Genomic DNA, 19,125 nt, shown 5'->3' with positions numbered 1-19,125 from the left:
CAGAGTAGCAGTGAGGGCTGTTTCCCAGCAACTTTTAAAAGCAATTGCTAGTCACCGTGTAACTTAGACACAAAGAGCCCAATTCGTCCCTGGTGCTACTCCAGTGTACTAGGTGTTCTACCAGGAAGCACTGTGGGCCAAGACATTTAATACTTCATGCACTAATGAAAGGCCTCCCACCTTGTTTGGTGGGACTGTGGGATCTTCCCACTGTGATGCATCCAACTTGGAAGCTGTGGCTTAGTACAGCTCCATGTGTAAGGGCTCTGTGGCTGCTGAGAACACACAGCCATGTTGTGTTCTCTCCCTGCGGCACAGCAGTGCCATACCATGCTCCCTCATGGAAGCTACTTTTACCTTTTGTATTTGTGGTGAATTCTTCATCTAAGAAAGCATCTATGTGCCACTGGTGGACAGAGAAATGGTGCACATGCCCAGGCCAACCCACATGTGAGGCTGAGGACTTGCTGTAACAATAGGATGCACTGGCGAAGTAACAAACAGTTCATTCTCCTAGCCTCCTGGTGCAGGAAAAAACTGAATCATTTTAAAGATGAAGATAGAACAGTTTATGGAAGAGATTGTATAAAATGGTGTGTGTTGTAGCAGGGGGCTGAACTCAATCCCCCAAGAGGTCACTGCCTGTCCTGCATTCCACAAACAGACAACAGAGCAAGCTCCTAAGACCCTCTGGAGATGGCATCCTAGACCCCAAGCACACCAGGAGATATTTCTGGACAGCTAAGAGCTGTATGACACTGCAGTTTGGAGACAATACAAGAACACTGTGCAGGAAGCCACAAACTGCTGTGAAGGCAACCACTATCAGCAACCAGCCTGAAATTGCTCCTGACGGCAGTCAGTCTACTGGACGACCCATGCTATCTTGGGCACTGTCACCTTACCTTAAGACTTCTGAACACACACTATATTCTTAGTCTGTAGCAATTCAGTGGTTCATTAAACTGCTTTTTCTCTTGCTCAGGTGGTCAATGAAAAGGTATCATAAGCCAGGAGAGGAGGGTGTTTTCCTGAATGACAAAATGAAACAGAACTTCAATAAAGGCCATAATGGTTTATGGAAGCAAGCATCCCCTTGCTCATTCCCACAAACAGGGCTGAATTTCTAAAGACTGTGGTATCAAGGACCTTTCCAGACCAAATCACCATAATGCTAGTGTACCTTTCACAGTGATCAACCATACCTTGCAGCACCACAAGGAAATATTCCTTCCTAGCCTTTAGGGTGGGGTCAGAACTTGTGACATAGGCCCCTGCTATACATTACAGTGGAGTTGCATCATATGCACATTTAACTTACGTGAATTCAACTATATGCGCTTGGCGTATAGTTGGGTAACAATTTAAACAGTATGGGTGATTCCGCCCGCCGTTCCACTCAATGAGTGAGCTGTTCCCTCATGTTTTTCCCCATGCTTCCCGGTCCCTCCTCTCATTGTCCCCGGGACAATATATTTTGACTATACGCGATTTTCACCTTACGCACTGACTTCAGAACATAACCCCCACGTAAGATGCGACTCTGCTGTACATATATTACTCAATTAGCTGATTAATCACACACTACATTTGGACTGGCCACATGTGCAAAGACCAGCCACACATGCAAAGTAACTATCACACAATCAACTAGTTAACTGTGCAGTAAATTTAAACTAGTCACATGCACAAAGTAATTATCACACTATAAAAATGACTATCCAGCTATAAGAAAAGCCATCCAGCTACAAAATTAGTGCCTGAAAATGTGTAACAACTGTACAGCTGGTTTCTATCCAGTTTATATTTGAACATGTAGCAGGACTCATAGACATGGGGTCCCATCAGTATCTCCTACACAGTACAGAAACCCTACCTATACAAGGTCATCAATAACCCCTGTACGTGGCCAGCAGCCCTACCTTAATGCCATTGCTGATCTCCTTGACAACAACCTTGGTTTTTAGCCTACTAACACCAAAGTGGTTAGCTACTAGGAGTGGAAGAAGGCAATGTCCACACACTGTACCATGCTGGGGAAAAGCTTATCAAGTACTCTGTCCAGTAGGCTCCTACAAACTCCTCCAAGACTGTTTCAGGCTGGGCCATAAGGAAGAACTTCTTTACTGTCTGAGCCCCCAAGGCCTGGAACAGACTGCCACCAGAGGTGGTGCAAGCACCTACTCTGGACTCCTTTAAGAAACATTTGGACGGTTATATTGCTGGGATCCTATGACTCCAGCTGACTTCCTGCCCTTGGGGCAGGGGGCTGGACTTCTTGATCTTCCGAGGTCCCTTCCAGCCTTAATGTCTATGAAATCTGTATAAGTGGTCTGTACTCACTGGGTGCATCTATACATCTGGGACATCCACTTGCAGCAGCACAAATACCGGCGGCACAAATTTGTGCCAGAGATTTTTGCCTCAGTGCACATGCCTGAACATGCACTTTGGTGCAGGGCAAATTGTGCCACTTCGGGCAAAATAACCCTGCCCAGCTCCTCCTAGATCTTCTGTCAGGGGGAGATGGAGGCTGGGGGTCAACCATTGTGCTGCCCAGGGACTGCTGCCCAGCTGTGACCTGCCACCTGCAAAAGCATCCATCCCCTCAGACCTGTGGCCCCACGGCTGTGTGCCTGCCAGACCTGGATGGGGACCATACAGCTGCCTGAGCTGTGGTATGTGTGCTCCAGCAGAGCTGTCTGCACCTCTGAGCCAGCTGCCAGCAGGCTGTGACTGCACAGCAGCACCACTGCATCCAGGCAGCCCAGTCTGGGGCCAGAGACATCCACCTGGAGGCAGCACCACAGCACATACCCCGCATAAGCACCGCAGCACATCCTGCATAATACGTGCGAGTCCTGGGGAGAGGTCTTTGAGCCCCAGTGAATGGAGGAGGCTCACCATGTAGAATAGTACATCCAACAACAACCAAAGCAGAACCAGCCAGCCAGGAACAATATCGCAGGTGAGGACCACCCCTTCAGGCAGTGGCACATGGGAGCCAAAGTACATGATACCATCACTGCCCACTTGCAGGCCCATCCCTTGAATAGGGAACTGGCCTTCTCACCACTGGCACCAGCTGCCCACCCAGAGGCCTCCATCTCCACCCACTGCCAGGACCACAACATAGGCAGTGTGGCTGTAGTGAAATCAAAAGCAACTGTATTCCCCCTCCCTCTCCCCAAAACTTTCCCAGCACCAACAATACAACATGCCCACAGTACCCCATACAAAATCCTACCAGTACCCCCTACCAAAATCTACTACCACACCGCCATTCACCCAGGCCCTTCTGATGCACAAAGCCAAGCAAAACCAGAAAGGCATGAAAACTATTTACATGTGTACCAGGGGGAAGAGAGAGAGTCCTAAGGGGTAGGGGAAACACCAAGGGAGGAGGCACAGGGAGGAGGGACTCAGGGGTTGTTGGCTCTGCACCCTGAGCCAGGCCTCAGGCCTGGGTCTGACCACCCCACACCTGGGGGCCACGCCGATGTGGCTGGAGCCCCAGTTGCTCTGGGAGGAGGGCAGGTGCTTCTCCTCGGGCAGCTGTGGCAGGTAGGTCTGGGACCAGGAGTGGGGGACAAAGGTCCAGTGTCCTTTGATGGCCATAGCAGGCCCATGGGGCCTGCTCGGGTGCCAGCTACACCAGCAACCAGCCAATCTGCTCCCATCCAGGCCCTGCCCTTGGTGCTGGGGGTCTGGGCTGGCCAAAGAGGGCAGGCAGCTGTGGTGGGGCTGGCACATGCTGGGGTGCAGCACCAGAAGTGGCCAGGGTGGGGACAGCAGCTAGGAGCTACTCCATGACCCTGCAGTCCTGCGCAACAGCAGCATCTACAGAGGCTCGCAATGGGCACAGCTCCTCAAAGCTGTCCCAGGCGAGCTGCTGCTCCTCTTGTATCTCACCAACCAGCTGTTGAAGGGCCACCCCCCCAGCCTGTGCCTCCTCCAGGGTCAGGGTCTGGTTGCAGTGGAAGTGGCAGAGCCTGTGCAGGACCTGGGCACGGATGTCCTGAGACTCCTGGTGGCATGCCTGCTCTGTCCAGAGCACCTGGTCCTGCACACTGCCCTGTTGGGCCCATCGCTCCAGGCACAGGTGGTGCACCTGGACAGCTCCTGCAGTCTGCAACAGTGACCAGGCAGCTCCCAGGCGCTGGGCAGCAGCCTCTCCCCTGGCAGATGAGATATCTGTAGAGAGAGCGAATGGAGGGCCATCTTTACAGCAATATGGCACGTGGCAAGAACAGGCCTCTGTGAGGGTCTCAGGGAATAGCCTCTCTCTGAAGCACAGGGCCAGGCAGACAGCCCCCAAGCCAGAGCAGTGCAGGCCCGGCACCCTGACAAGGACTACGCCCATCCTGGGATCTGCCCACCCTCTCTCAGTGTGTGTCTGGGTGGCCTGCTGCCCAACAAGGCCCCTCCTCTGCCTGTGGCCTCCGCAGGGCTCTGCCTGGAAAGATCCTTCCCAGGGACAAGTGCCCCCCTACCAGGATAGATGCGGTCTTCCATGACCCCCAGGCCCTCAGCCACTGGCTCCAGTGGGTGCAAGCTGGGGCCTAAGAGGCACGTGGCTCTGGCATTGCCACCACCTCCCCCTTGCTCTCATGGCCAGGACCAGCTCCATCCAGCTGGGAGTGCTGGCAAGTCAAGGAGGCTGTCCTGTCCCTGCTGGGAAGGAGGCCCCTGCATGGCAGAGGAGTAGGGGTGGGGAGAGAAGGGGGAGAGGTGGCAGAGACAGACTTAGGATGCATGCAGGGCCCCAGAAGAAGCGACCCAGGAGAGAAGGGAGTTGCAGACAGGTGGCGGGGGGTCCCAGTTCCCCATGTCCTGTGCTGCCGGCTCAGCTGGGAGACCTGGTTCCTGGGCCCTGGGTTGAAGCTGGGGCCAGACCAGGTCTCTGATGGGGGTGAGGCCTGGTGCTGCGGCCTCCGCCCACCTGGCTGACACCCCAGGTTGGTCCTCAGGCTCCTCCCTGCTCTTGCTGTTGTCCCGCAGGAGGCAGGGGTCCTGTTGCTGCGGGCCCACCTCAGGCCTGGCTGTAGCACCAGGTCTGGCCTGCAGCATCCATCCTTCACTGCTGTCGCTCCCAGCATGGCTGGGCAGTGGTGGTGTGGCAGGCCTGGAGGTGGGCTCTGCCTCTGGGTACTCCGGCTGGGTCACCAGGCTGTGTGCCACTGGCTGCACTCCTCTCCTGGTGGTGAAGGAGTGCTGGGGGGGAGTTGGTGGCTGTGGACCTCATAGTAGGGCATAGTGGTTTGTCCCACCCCCTAGTGCCAGTTGGCATCATAGACAGTGTGAAACTGCCCTCATCCAGCACTGCTGCCAGGTTTTGCAGTGCCCCCACTCTGCCATCTAGGCAGCAATTGCCCGATATATGTGTTCAATGAAGCAGGCCATGGCAAGCTGCTGCTGTGTGCCCTCCTGGCCCCAAATGGCCAGGAGATCAGCCACTTTGTCGGCCCTCCAGCTTAGTCCCTGGTACCACGCCTGGGCAGCCTCCTCCAGCCGGATCCCCACATCTGCCTCACTGCGTTCAGCTATGGTCCCTGCCACCGCCTCTGGGGCTTCCGGCCACTATGGGCTGCAACTGAGACCTGGGTGGCTCAGTCTCCAAAGCATGGACACAGATGGCCTACATGCCCAGCTGAAAGGAAGCCCGGCTGGTTCTGGGTGCCTGTCTGTGTCCAGGACAGGCCCTGGATGCCAGGCAGGCTCCACAGCAGGCAGCTGGGAGACCTGATGCACTCCTATTTGCTCCAACACACCAGGCAGAAGGCTGTAGCGGCGGAGGCACTCAGCAATGACAGAGACATTTTGGCTTGCAGCCAGAGTGTCTCCTTGAAGGACCAAGCCTCCATTTGTTATGGTGCACACTCCTGGACTGTGCTTTGCCCTGCTTTATTTTTAAAGCCGTTTTTGTTGTTTGTTTCTTTGTTTTATATATCAGGAAATCCTCGTATCAAATTTTGGCACCATGATGCAAATGTGCAGCATGGCGCACAGTTGTATGTGCACTGCATGTGGTTTGCGATGCCTCAAGCAGGTTTGAGCTTGAGGTGCCCCAAACCACATGTGCACGTGCATGTTTGTCTGGGTGTGCCCACTGGGTTCAAGAGTGAAAGTGGCCATGGGTGCTGTGCTTTGCACTGCAGTTATTGCTGTGGCTAGTGTGCCTGAGGTGTCTTGGTCAATAGGTACCTTTCCTCCCACTGCTCTGGATCTTGACATGAGGGAAGTGCCTCCTTGCAGCCCTGAGTTAGGTGTCCTATGTCCCAAAGAGGGACAAGAGTTCAGAAACTCGCCTGAGCCTTTCAGTCCCATTGGCTAGCTGCAGACTCCTCCCTGCTCCACACTCTGGATTGCCCTTTGGAGGCAGCTGCCTCACTGCTGACTATACAGGAGTCTGTTGACTTGGATTGCTCTCCTGGGGCAAGGCGCATAACTCCTAGTCACTGTGACGCCTAAGCGGAGGCACCTACAAGCATGATTTGGACCTGGCCCCAAATGACTGCCCAAAGCCACACAGGGCAATAAATCCCAGTCAGCTGAGTCTCAGATCTCTGCCTTAAATAAAAGCCCTCCTAGATCATCAGTCTCTGTGAACTCCTTTAATGACCACAAGCAAGTGGCTCCCATACCACCCACACCTGTCAGAGAGATTTAAACATAACTCATGTCTTGGCATTTGTTTTTAGGTGCAGATTTACAAGAAGCACTCTGAAATTCCTGGCGGAGGCACAAGAAGTCTTTTAAAGACATTACAATATAACTCAGTTCATTTAGGGCATTACACACAAAGGAGGATCCTTCTGAAGTATGAATGTCCACTGAAATGCATCATCTTTCTTTGCCTGCTCCATACAGCATGGGGGTGGTAATTCTCAATAACGGATCTATCACAGGTCCCTCTGAGGTTAAGATGGGAGTTAAGCGAGGCTGCTTTATTGCTTCAGCACTCTTTTCAGTATTTCTTATTGTGATGCTACATCTGTCCACCAACAAGCTTCCAGTTGAAGTGGAGCTAAACTACTGAATGGATGGTACGATGTTTAATCTCAGCCGACTCCAAGCCAAAATCAAGATTACCCTGACCTCAGTCATCAAGCTCCAGTATACTGATGATGCTCTAGCGTGTGCTCACTTGGAAGCAGACCATCAGGGAACCATCAATGTCTTTACCAAGGCATACAAGAAATTGGGATTGACACTTAACATTCAAAAGACTAAGGTCCTCCATCAGCAAGCTCTTAATGGGCAGTCCCCAGCTCTGGTAATTCAGATTCATGGTGAGAGTCTGGGGAACACTGAGTATTTCCCATACCTCGGAGACCACCTCTCACAGCAGGCTGACATCAACGAAGAAATCCAACATCGCCTCAAAGTTCAAATGTGTAAATGCAGCTTTCGGACACCTGAGAAATGGGTATTCAAAGACTGCAATATCAGATCCAAAACCAATCTCATGGTTTGTCATGCAGTTGTGATCCCCACCTTACTGTACAGAGATGAGAGATGTGCAAACAACACAAGCATTGAGGTGATGATCATCCAACATCAGTTTTGCTGGGCCAGGTGCGTCAACCAGATGTCCAACTCCAGATTCCCAAACCAAGCTTTATTTTCCCAGTTCAGTCAAGGCATACGCTTAAGAGAAGGGCAGAGAAAGTGCTTCAAGGACATCCTCACGGTCAGCTTGAAAAAATGCAACATCAACATCCACTCCTGGGAGACTGTTGCCCAGGACTGCCCGAAGCAGAGGAAGACCCTGTTGCAAGCATTTTAGTAGTTTGCAGCCGAATGATGACAAGAGGAGACAGAAAAGCAGGAGTGGCAGAAACAGTGTCCCAGCCTGAATCAGGAATCCAGAGCCACTCGCCCAGCACTGAAAAGCGCCTGCGTTGCAGCCGACCCCGTCCATCCCAGACGGGCCTAGTCCGCCGACTTCATTCAGACCCGCAGGCAAGACAATCATCCTCCGCTGCGAGGGACTGCAGAGCACCATGGTGACCACCCATTTCAGCTTTAGACATCTGGATGCCGTAGCTAGCCCAGCAAAGTTGATGTTGGATGATCATCACCCCCATGCTTGTGATGTTTGCTTGGCCACTGGTTTCATACTGGCTCCCCTCCCGCCCCTCCCGCCTCAGGCTCACAGCAAAACGGGCCGGGTGGTTTGTGGGTGCCAGCCCCAGCGCCGCCACGTCCTGCCGAGTCCCCCTCAGCGCGTGCAGGCCCGGGCACCGGCCCCCCGCGACACAGCACGCCCGAGGCGCAGACTCCGGCGGGGGGCGGGGGCGGGGCCAGCGCTGGCCGCGCCCCCCGCCGGCGGGAGGGGCCGGGGCCGGGGCCGGGCGCGGCCGGGCAGGTGAGTGCGGCGGAGGCGGGCGTCGCAGCCCCGGGCCCGCCGCGGCCTGCCGAGCCGCCATCCTAGAGGGGCGAAGCGGCGCGGGGCCGGGGCTGCGTCCTCCTCTGCGTGGCTGCGGCGTGCGCGGCGCCGCCTCCCGCGCGAACACCTGCTGGGGGCGGCCCGGGAAGCAGGGGAGAAGCAGCAGCCCCAGGCGGCTTGTGTGAAACAAAGACCTCCTTACTGTGCCCGGGTGCGGGGGGTGGGAACCCCCAGGCCTCAGGGTGCTCCCGCTTGGACAGAAGTCCAGCTCGTCCTCTGAACAGGCTGCCACGCGTCCCTGGTGGCGGCCCAAGGGAGAGTGCTCGGCGCTGGGCGGGAGCCTCCTGAGATGCCAGAGTCTTGCACTGGGCTCTCCCCAGGGGGTGCATCACCAGATCTGTTCTGTAATAATAGCAGGAGATGGAGGGGCGAAACCTCGTTTAAGATCTTTTAATGGGACTCAACCCATGACTGGGCCGTGAATGTCAAGGGCTATAGGCTGAACAGGAGGGACAGGACAGGGAGGAAAGGCAGGGGGTGTGGCGCTCTACATTAAGGAGGGATACACATCCTCACCAGGTAGCACAGAGTCAGAGGAGGGGCACACTGAAGTGCTCTGGGTTAGAATACAAGGTAGTCGAGGGGAAAGAGACTTAACGGTGGGGTCTACTACAGACCACCCAACCAAGGGGAAGAGCTAGACCAGGAATTCGTAAGTCAGCTCATGGAGGTAGTTAGGACAAAGGACGTGGTCATCATGGGTGACCTGAACTTTCCAGACATCTGGTGGGAAGAGCAGTCAGCCAGGTCTGACTGCTCATGTGGGTTCCTAGCCCAAATGCAGGACCTCCATCTAACCCAGGAGGTGCACAGCCCCACCAGCGGAGACATCTTGTTGGACCTGGTGCTGGCCACGGCTGACAACCTGGTGAGGGGGCTGCAGGTGCTCGACCACCTGGGTGACAGCGATCATCGCCTGCTGGAATTCACCATCCAGCGCAAGGTCGCAAAGGCCTGCAGCAAGGCAGCGGCCCTAGATTTCAGGAGGGCGGACTTCAATGAGTTAAGGAGAATAGTCAGGGAGGCACTGTGGTCCCGGAGGGGAGGGGAGCCAGGTGTCCAAGAAAAGTGGTCGCTCCTTAAGGAGATGATCCTCCAAGCCCAAAAGGAGGTAATCCCAACATGGGTCAAAGGGAGCAGGAGGGCACAAAAGCCCCCATGGCTCACCAAAAGCATCTGGGAATGTCTTCTAGCTGAAAGGGAGGCGCGCACCCAACAGCAGGGAGGGACCATCACCAGGGAGGACTACACAGCAGATGCTCGGGGATGCAGGGGGGCAGTCAGGAAGGCCAAGGCAGAGATGGGACTGGGATGAGCTTCCCAGATCAAGGACAACAGGAAGTCCTTTTTTAAATACATAGGGGCAAAAAGAAGGTTCCGGGTAACGTGGGGCCCCTGCAAGACATGCTAGGAAATTTGGTCGTCACACCAGACAACAAAGCCAATGTATTTAACAATTTCTTTGCCTCCATTTTCCTGATCAGAGACGGGAACAGTCACCCCCCCACCAGGCCCCCCTCAGGCCCCAGAGGAGGCGCACCCAGGCCAAGGGTCAGGGAGGATCTAGTCAGGGAACTTCTGGAGGGACTGGATGTATTCAAATCAGCTGGTCCAGATGCTCTTCACCCCCGAGTGCTGAGGGAATTAGCTGAGGTCATTGCGGGACCCCTGGCATGGCTGTACGAGCACTCGTGGTGCCCTGGTGTGGTACCAGAGGACTGGAAGAGGGCCAACATGGTTCCCATCTTCAAAAAGGGGAGGAAGGAGGACCCGGGAAACTATAGGCCAGTTAGTCTTACCTCGATCCTGGGCAAGCTGTTTGAGAGAATTATTCTGGCACATGTCCACGAGGGGCCAGCAGGGGAGATTATGCTTAGGGGCAACCAACACGGGTTCATTAGCGGCAGGTCCTGGTGGCCTTCAACAACCAGATCACCAAATCCTTAGATGCAGGGGTAGCAGTGGACGTAGTCTTTCTGGACTTTCGGAAGGCCTTCAACACTGTCTCTCACCCCGTTCTCATTAAGAAGCTGGAGGACTGTGGTGTCGACACCCACACAGTCAAATGGGTCACCAGCTGGCTGGAGGGCCGCACCCAGAGAGTGGTGGTGGACGGGTCATTCTCGACCTGGAGGGATGTGGGCAGTGGGGTTCCCCAGGGCTCGGTCCTTGAGCCCACGCTGTTCAACCTCTTCATCAGTGACTTGGACGAGGGGGTAAAAAGCACCCTGTTCAAATTTGCTGATGACACTAAGATGTGGGGGGATGTGGGCACGCTAGAAGGGAGGAATAGGCTGCAATTGGACCTAGACAGGTTACAGGGGTGGGCGGATGAGAATAGGATGGGATTCAACACCGACAAGTGCAAGGTGCTGCACCTGGGGAGGAACAACTGGCACCATACCTACAGGCTGGGCAACTCCCTTCTCATCAGTGCAGAGGCAGAAAAGGATCTTGGAGTCATCATTGATGAACATGGGCTGGCAGTGTGGGGTGGCAGTCAGGAAGGCCAACCACACCTTGTCATGCATCCACAGATGCATCTCAAGCAGATCCAAGGAGGTGTACCTCCCCCTCTGTGCGGCACTGGTCAGGCTGCAGCTGGAGTACTGCGTCCAGTTCTGGGCGCCGCACGTCAAGAGGGATGTGGACAGCATGGAGAGGGTCCAGAGGAGGCCACTCGTATGATCGGGGGCAGCAGGGCAGGCCCTACGAGGACAGGCTTCGGGACCTGAACCTGTTCAGCCTCCACAAGAGAAGGCTGAGGGGGGATCTAGTGGCCTGTTACAAACTAGTCGGGGGGATCAGCAGGCACTGGGGGAGTCCCTATTCCCCCGAGCCCTACCAGGAGTGACTAGAAATAATGGTCCCAAGCTGGCAGAGGGTAGATTCAGGCTAGATATCAGGAGGCGCTACTTCACTGTCAGGGTGGCTAGGGCCTGGAACCAACTTCCAAGAGAAGTGGTGCAGGCTCCTACCCTGGGGGTGTTTAAGAGGAGGTTAGATGAACACCTTGCTGGGGTTGTTTGACCCCAGTACTCTTTCCTGCCATGGCAGGGGGTCAGACTAGATGATCTACTCAGGTCCCTTCCAACCATAGAAACTATGAAACTATAATTGCATTATTAAAGAGGGGGCATGTGATATTGGCAGACATGGGAGTGTCCTTATTATTCTTGAAAAATCAGATTATTTGGTCATTTGAATTGTTCCTCCCTGGTTCCCCTTTCTGTTTTCATTCTCTCTGCCACAAGCACATGCAAGTCCTGGTACAGGTTTCCCTCACTTTATGCAGGTTCTGTATGTGTGAATTCACTGTTATACAATGACCCTTTTTATACCAAAAATTCATTATACGCAACGTTCATTCACTCTTATGCGATCGGTGTGGTGGAAGCCTGCAGTCAGCTGCTTTGTACAGTGCATTGTGGGAGCGACACGCACTAAAGTATAGTTTCCTGTGTGGATATGTGCTCCTCACTTATTGCCTGCGAACCGTGTTTCTGTAGTTGTCATCCCCATTGTGGCTTTAAGCATCCTGCTAGCTTAACATTCACCACCAACCTGTGCTTGTGTGCAGTGGCAATGCATACAGGGTACACATGCACCCCCTGAGAGCGCTGGTGTCTCCCTGACAGGCCATGCTCCCCATTTAGGCGACAGGCAGCAGGGGCAGGCAGGAGTGCCAGTGTCCCCCTGTAAGCACTGGCTGGGGAGTGAGAGCGCTGGATGTAGCACCATAGCTGCTTCCAAGAGCGCCGCAGTTGCGGCACAGTTGGCCACCAGGGGGACCTCCTGTCCCCGGTCGCTGACTGGTCGCTGCGGGGGCACATGCTCCTCCCATGACTAAGGTGGCACCAGTCGCCCATGCTTGTGTGCACTGTCTGCTGTTAGTGAGTACCTAAATTGTCTTGTAAAAGTGATAGAAATGGGTCTGGGGATCAGTACAGTTGAGGTCTTGGAATATTCCTCTATTTGCTACATTGTAAAGTGGTTTCCCTCTTTGCAAATTCATTATGTGCCGTTTTCCAGGAACACATGCATGTACAGCATAAAGCGAGGGAAACCTGTAATTGCAAATAAACCCCAAAGAGATCTGCTTGATCAAATGCCTTCTGTCTGAGAGCCCAGTTCAACCACTGTGTCTGTATATATATATATATATATATATATATATGTTTTTAAAAATCACTCCAGTGCTCAAAAGGCAATTAGGACTCATAGTAAAGACGATATCTTTTATCAAGAGCCTACAAGATTTTTGCCAAAACAATTCTTTAAGTGCAAGTTTTTGGGCACAAACAGCCTTCGCCAGGCATAGGAGAAAAGATTGTAAAAGTTCTCCTGTATAGAAATGAAAGTTCATATTTCATAGGATTTCAGAGGAGTCAATAGATGGAAAACTATTGTATAGTTTTTTTATAGTTGTATTGTATAATTTTTATAGTTTTTGAAAATCTATTGTATAGATGAAAAACCAGTGCTCAAATAGTTTTACATGGGGAGAGAATAAAGAACATGTGGTGGATGTTAATTGTGTCCTTTAATATGTAACTGGAAGGCACTGGGAGTCTGAGGGAATGAGGGATAAACTGAAATACTGGGCTTGATCCTGTAATGAAGTTTCATTTCGTGTTTTGCACAATGGCTGCTTCTCCTGATGGTGTTAGTGTATGGGTTTCAGGTCAGTCACCTGCAGGCTGAGAAAATACAACCTCTTGTTTAAATGCAAATATGTTCTGCTGTTAGGAACAATTTAGGAAAGAGATTAGTCTATGTTAAGCAATACATATTGGAAGGGGGGAAGGGAAATCCCCTGCTATGAAATTCAGTCTTTTTGAAGCATGCTTTTTGTATGAATCAGATACCTTCTGATCCCAACACAACACTTTGCTCTAACAGCATTTCACAAGAGTGACCAACTTACACACGAAAAGAGTGATAAAGTTGCCTGGGAGAGGGGGCCCAGTAGTGAGATTTCTAAATAACTTACGGCTTGCGCAAGAAGTGATATGACTTGGAAACTTTCTGTTCTTGTTAAGTGTTCAGAGTTGAAGAACCACTACAGATTTCTACAGCAGGCTAGTGACAGGGAAACAGAATCTAGGCCCAAGGAGATACACTTCCTGTTTTCCTTGCATACCATTTTTCCTCAAAGTCCCAGATTCCTTCTTTGCTAGTGAACTTAAAATGTAAAGGTAGTTAAGTGTGAAAAACTAAGTGTAATGGGGAAAAAATTGACCAAGTTGACCAAGAAAGTTGTTGTGAATGAGTATGATCTAGTAGGTTTATTGTAACAAATCTTTTAACAATGTAGAATGACATGGTCTATTTACTAACAATACTTAAGCACTGTTATTATTTGACATCAGGTTGAGGTAGTTCCTGCGCCAGGGATCTTGCAATCTGCACCCCCTCTTCAAAGCACTTTGCAAACTTCCAGTAAAGAACACTCCGGTTGCTCTATTTACTCCCTTCCTTCCAGCTTCCTGTTTTATGCTGGTAATTTTAGTAATAGCACTTTCACTTTTAATTGCAAGTCTAGAAAAGAACAAGGGTTAAATTCTGCATTATATTTCAGACCTGACAAAGAATATTCAAAAGCTTGTTTAATTTTATCTGAACGACATAGTTGGGCCAGTAAAAGATATCACCCTTAGAAAGCCTTGCCTCTTGCATTATATTTCAGAAGCAGTCTTCCTTTGCCGGGATAAATTACATGTATTCCTACTGTGCTGAAACAGTTTGCAAACTCAATTTCAGTCTGATGAAAAAATTAAATTACCAAATTATCACAGTTCCTGAACCTCCCAAGATTGGGTATCCTTTAAGTCTTTTCAGTGTATAAACACATGGATAGAACAAGACCAGCTTAACTAGGTATTACTTACTGCTAATCTCAAAGGACAGCCAAGTAGAATTAGAAATGGAATATTTTCTGGAATGCAAGCCCACTCAAACCTACAGCTTCCAGCATTTGTTTTTCAGGCTTTGGTGATCAATGACTATAAGGCTGATGTATTTTTGTGCTATGACAGATAGCTGTTTGTGAATTTTCAGTGGTTGCCTGACAGAGAGGATGGGAACTCTAACACAGACTAACATAAATCCAATTATAGCATTCCCAGCTGAGAGGAATCCAGTTACTGTACCTGGTAATTCACTGCCATTGACACTGACCAGGGGACAACTGTTCCTTCCCTTACAACTTACATGCAGAGCTGGAGACACCATCCCAGAGATGATTCCCCGCTCCAGGCTGCACTGATGTTTGTTATTAGCCTGCTGCATTGTGTTGTGTTGTGTAATATTATTTGTGATGAAGGTGCCTACCTTCTGAGGGGAAAATGTCCTTTCTTGGGTGCCTTATCATGTGAGTCAATGTGGTCTCAACTTACTTAAGCTTACTTAAACCTCCTGAACAACCACTTGCTTTTTCACCCGGTTTCTCTTTAAATGGAGGTTTTTGTGTTGCTCTCAAGGAGCCTGGATGGATCAAGGGGTTGGTAGTGGGACATAGAGACTGATTTCTAAGCCTAGATCATATCTATTCCAGGCTGGCGGTTATCAAAACACCCTTGTCTGAGACCATGCTCACTTGAGTTGCCTACGTAAAATAAGTTGGTAGGAGTCTGCATCACCAAACCTAGAAACTGGCACAGCCAGGCATCTAGGAAGAGTGACGTTTAAAGTTATATAGGCTGGATGAAGGTGGTGAAGTCCTTCATATCAGGACTGAGTTACACAGGTAAGGGCATTCAGAACATGTATCCCGAGCTGCACCACTCTGTGGACAAAGGGTATTATTGTTTCTGGGCTGCTAGCTTGGCAACTTGCTTGGGGACAGAATCCACTTTCATACAAAAAGGCAACAGTAAAACCAAGCAGACAAATGCAGCTCACTGTGTAACCAAGGGAGAACATGTGCCACTTCCATATAGACTCATAGGCCATGAACCTGGGCATTTACAAAAAAGACAGTGACAGCATGGCTGAGAAAGCAGACTTCCCCTCTTTTGCCATGGGAGCAGTCAGGGAGTCAGAGAGGAAGAGAAATGCTGGGAAGCTAACAGGTGGGGCTGCGGTGACAGTGCAGTATTATTGATGTCCGGTTCAATGTGTGCAAAGATCAGAACTAAGATTTACTTGTCCAGTAACATAACCTCTCCTCACATCCCAGCTCACCTCCTGCCAGGGAATGCCTGAGATGCTGAGCACAATTCACTGCATTGCCAGAGCTGCTCTTATATGCAATACCATGGGGAAACTGCAAAGTAAAATCAACCACAGCACCTCCAAATACAGGTACACCCATCTTGTGTGAATGACAGCTCTGTAAGAAGTTAATCAAGTCTATTAGCTAGTTTTTGACAGGGCAGTTAGTGATTATGTGTAATCATTGGGGTTTTATTGGTTTTTTGAACTGACTTTTCTTTTTGCCTCCCAGCTCTGACTGAAATCCCTACCTGTCTCTCTAAGCAGTGACTGTGGACAAACATGACCAACATTTGCACTTACTCATGAATAGCCTTGAATTCCAGAAGCTGCCTCAGTGGAAGGGAGGGTGTCTGGTCAGGGTGTGACATCTACCCTAGTCTTTAGAGAGTCATTGGCTTCCACCTGGATAATTATTAGACAGGTAAAATGGACCTTGGCTTGCTAGCTCCTGTAAAGAATGCACCTCCTCTGTTAGGCAGACAAGGTTGTGTGAATCTGATATCTTTTATTAGACCAGCTTAAATAGTTGGTAAAAAAAAAATTAGCAGGCTTTTGGATTTAAAAACCCTTTGTCAGGCTGAGGAAGTCTCTGCAGTTGGCGTGTGCTCTTTCTGGATGGAAGGAATAGTAAAGAAGTCAGGGGCTGGGCTGGTCTGCATGGAAGACAGGCAGTCAGTGAAGATGTGAATTGAGGAGTCAGTGGGTGAGACAGGCTGGCGGTGGGGGGAGAGAAAAGGAAGATGAGTGTTAGCAGTTAAATAGTGGAGAAGTACCTGGGGAGTCAGATGTCAGGCAGGTTATAATGTGTCATAAATCCAATGTCTATCTGTAGTCCATGATTTGACAACTTGCACCCCTCCTCTGTCAGGCACTGCATTTTAGGCTACCTAGCAAAGAGAGTGTGTAAGAGAAGGTGTACATTTAGTACTACTGCTGCAGCTTAACTTCTAATGATGCAGGCAGAGTACTAGTGCCCACACTGTGACACAGCTGTTACTTGCTTTTCATAGGTATTAGCTCGGATGGAGGGAGAATTCTAGCAAGTGCCAGGAAGCAACAAATCCTTATTTTTCAGTATTGGTAGAGGGAGGCTGTTGTTGCCACCAAGGAGGCAATTAGAGACAGAATTTCAGATGAGATTTTGCCCATCAACCTCCAGGGAAATGGAGAGTATCCCTTACAACTGGATGATCTAGCTCTGTATCCAAGTATTTAGAATCATAGAAAAATTGGGTTGGAAGAGACCTCAGAAGGTCATCTAATTCAACCTCCTGCTCAAAGCAGGACCATCCACCGCTAGATCATTCCAGCCAATGCTTTGTTGAGACGGCCCTTAAAAACCCCCAAGGATGGAGATTCCACAACCTCTCCAGGTAACCCATTCCAGTGCTTCACCACCCTCCTAGTGAGACCTTTTCCTAATATCCAACCTAAACTTCCCTTGCTACAACTTGAGACCATTGCTCCTTGTGCTGTCATCTGCCACCACAGAGAACAGTCCAGCTCCATCCTCTTGGGAAACCCCCCTTCAAGTAGTTAAAGGCTGCTATTAAGCCTCTTCTCAGTGTTATCTTCTCTTGACTAAATAAACCCAGTTCCCTCAGCCTCTCCTCATAAATTATGTGCCCCAGCCCCCCTAGCCTTTTCCATTAACTTTCACTGGACTCTCTCCAACTTGTCCACATCCTTTTTGTAGTGGGAGGCCCAAACCTGGTTACAGTACTCCAGATGTGGCCTTACCAGTACAGAATGGAGAAGAATAATCACTTCTCTTGACCTGCTGGCAACACACCTACCAATGCAGCCCAGTATGCCATTAGCCTTCTTTGCAACAAGGGCACACTGTTGACTCGTATCCATCTTACTGTCCACTGTAAACCTCAGGTCCCTTTCTGCAGAGCTGCTGCTTAGCCAGTTGTCCCACACCTGTAGTGGTACATAGGATAGTTCCACCCTAAGTACAGGACTTTGCACTTGTCCTTGTTGAACCCCATGAGATTTCTTTTGACCCAATCCTGCAATTAGTCTAGATCACTCTGAATCCTAACCCTACCCTCCAGCGTATCTACTACACTCCCCCAATTTGGTGCCACCTGAGAACTTGCTTAAGGTACAATTCATCCCATCTTCCAGATCATTAATGAAGATATTGAACAAAACCAGCCCCTGGACTGACCCCGGCTCACTCCACTCTATACCAGCTGCCAACTAGACCTCAAGCCATTAATCACTACCCGTTGAGCCCGATGATTCAACCAGTTTTGTATCCACCTTAAAGTCCAATCATCCAACCCATACTTCCTCAGGTTGCTTGGAAGAATGTGGTGGGAGATCATATCAAAAGCCATGCTAAAGTCAAGGTACAGGCCTACCTCAGAGATATTGCGGGTTCGGTTCCAGACCACCGCAATAAAGTGAATATCGCAATAAAGCGAGTCACACGAATTTTTTGGTTTCCCAGTGCATATAAAAGTTATGTTTACACTATACTGTAGTCTATTAAGTGTGCAATAGCATTATGCCTAAAAAACCAATGTACATACCTTAATTAAAAAATACTTTATTGCTAAAAAGTGCTAACCATCATCTGAGCCTTCAGCGAGTCGTAATCTTTTTGCTGGTGGAGGGCCTTGCCTCAATGTTGATGGCTGCTGACTGATCAGGGTGGTGGTTGCTGGAGGTTGGGGTGGCTGTGGCAATTTTTTAAAATGAGACAACAATGAAGTTTGCCGCATCGATTGACTCTTCCTTTCATGAAAGATTTCTCTGTAGCATGCGATGCTGTTTGATAGCATTTTACCCACAGTAGAACTTCTTTCAAAATTGGAGTCAATCCTCTCAAACCCTGCCGCTGCTTCATTAGCTAAGTTTATGTAATATTCTAAATCCTTTGTTGTCATTTCAACAATGTTCACAGCATCTTCACCAGGAGTAGATTCCATCTCAAGAAACCACTTTCTTTGCTCATCCATAAGAAGCAACTCCTCATCCGTTAAAGTTTTATCATGTGATTGCAGCAATTCAGTGACATCTTCAGGCTCCACTTCTAATTCTAGTTCTCTTACTATTTCCACCACATCTGCAGTTACTTCCTCCACTGAAGTCTTGAACCCCTCAAAGTCATCCATGAGGGTTGGAATCAACTTCTTCCAAACTCCTGTTAATGTTGATATTTGACCTCCTCCCATGAATCACGAATGTTCTTAATGACATCTAGAATGGTGAATCCTTTCCATAAGGTTTTCAATTTACTTTGCCCAGATCCATCAGAGGAATCACTATCTATGGCAGCTATAGCCTTACGAAATGTATTTCTTAAATAATAAGACTTGAAAGTTGAAATTACTCCTTGATCCATGGGCTGCAGAATGGATGTTGTGTTAGCAGGCATGAAAACAACATTAATCTCGTTGTACATCTCCATCAGAGCTCTTGGGTGACCAGGTGCATTGTCA

General features: G+C 50.1%; 1 protein-coding gene across 2 annotated transcripts in view; it reads left to right on the top strand.

The window, feature by feature from the left end:
* Positions 1-6,608: 6,608 nt before the first annotated feature.
* WDR31 (WD repeat domain 31) overlaps positions 6,609-19,125 on the top strand; it is a 39,266-nt gene continuing 26,749 nt past the window's right edge. The window contains exons 1-2 of one of the 2 annotated variants that reach the window (XM_090022454.1): positions 8,335-8,371; positions 15,633-15,757. In XM_090022454.1, the coding sequence (XP_089878580.1) occupies positions 15,651-15,757 (107 nt within the window). In that variant the 5' untranslated portion in view covers positions 8,335-8,371; positions 15,633-15,650. Of the gene's footprint in view, positions 8,372-15,632; positions 15,758-19,125 lie in introns of both variants that reach the window. The other variant, XM_090022453.1, reaches the window with a different exon arrangement.

Source organism: Crocodylus siamensis, chromosome 11, assembly GCF_052110815.1.
Source record: "Crocodylus siamensis isolate JL-2025a chromosome 11, ASM5211081v1, whole genome shotgun sequence".
In the NCBI taxonomy this organism is placed as follows: domain Eukaryota; kingdom Metazoa; phylum Chordata; order Crocodylia; family Crocodylidae; genus Crocodylus; species Crocodylus siamensis.
Note: the sequence above shows the minus strand (reverse complement) of the source record. Positions and strands in the feature narration are given on the sequence as shown.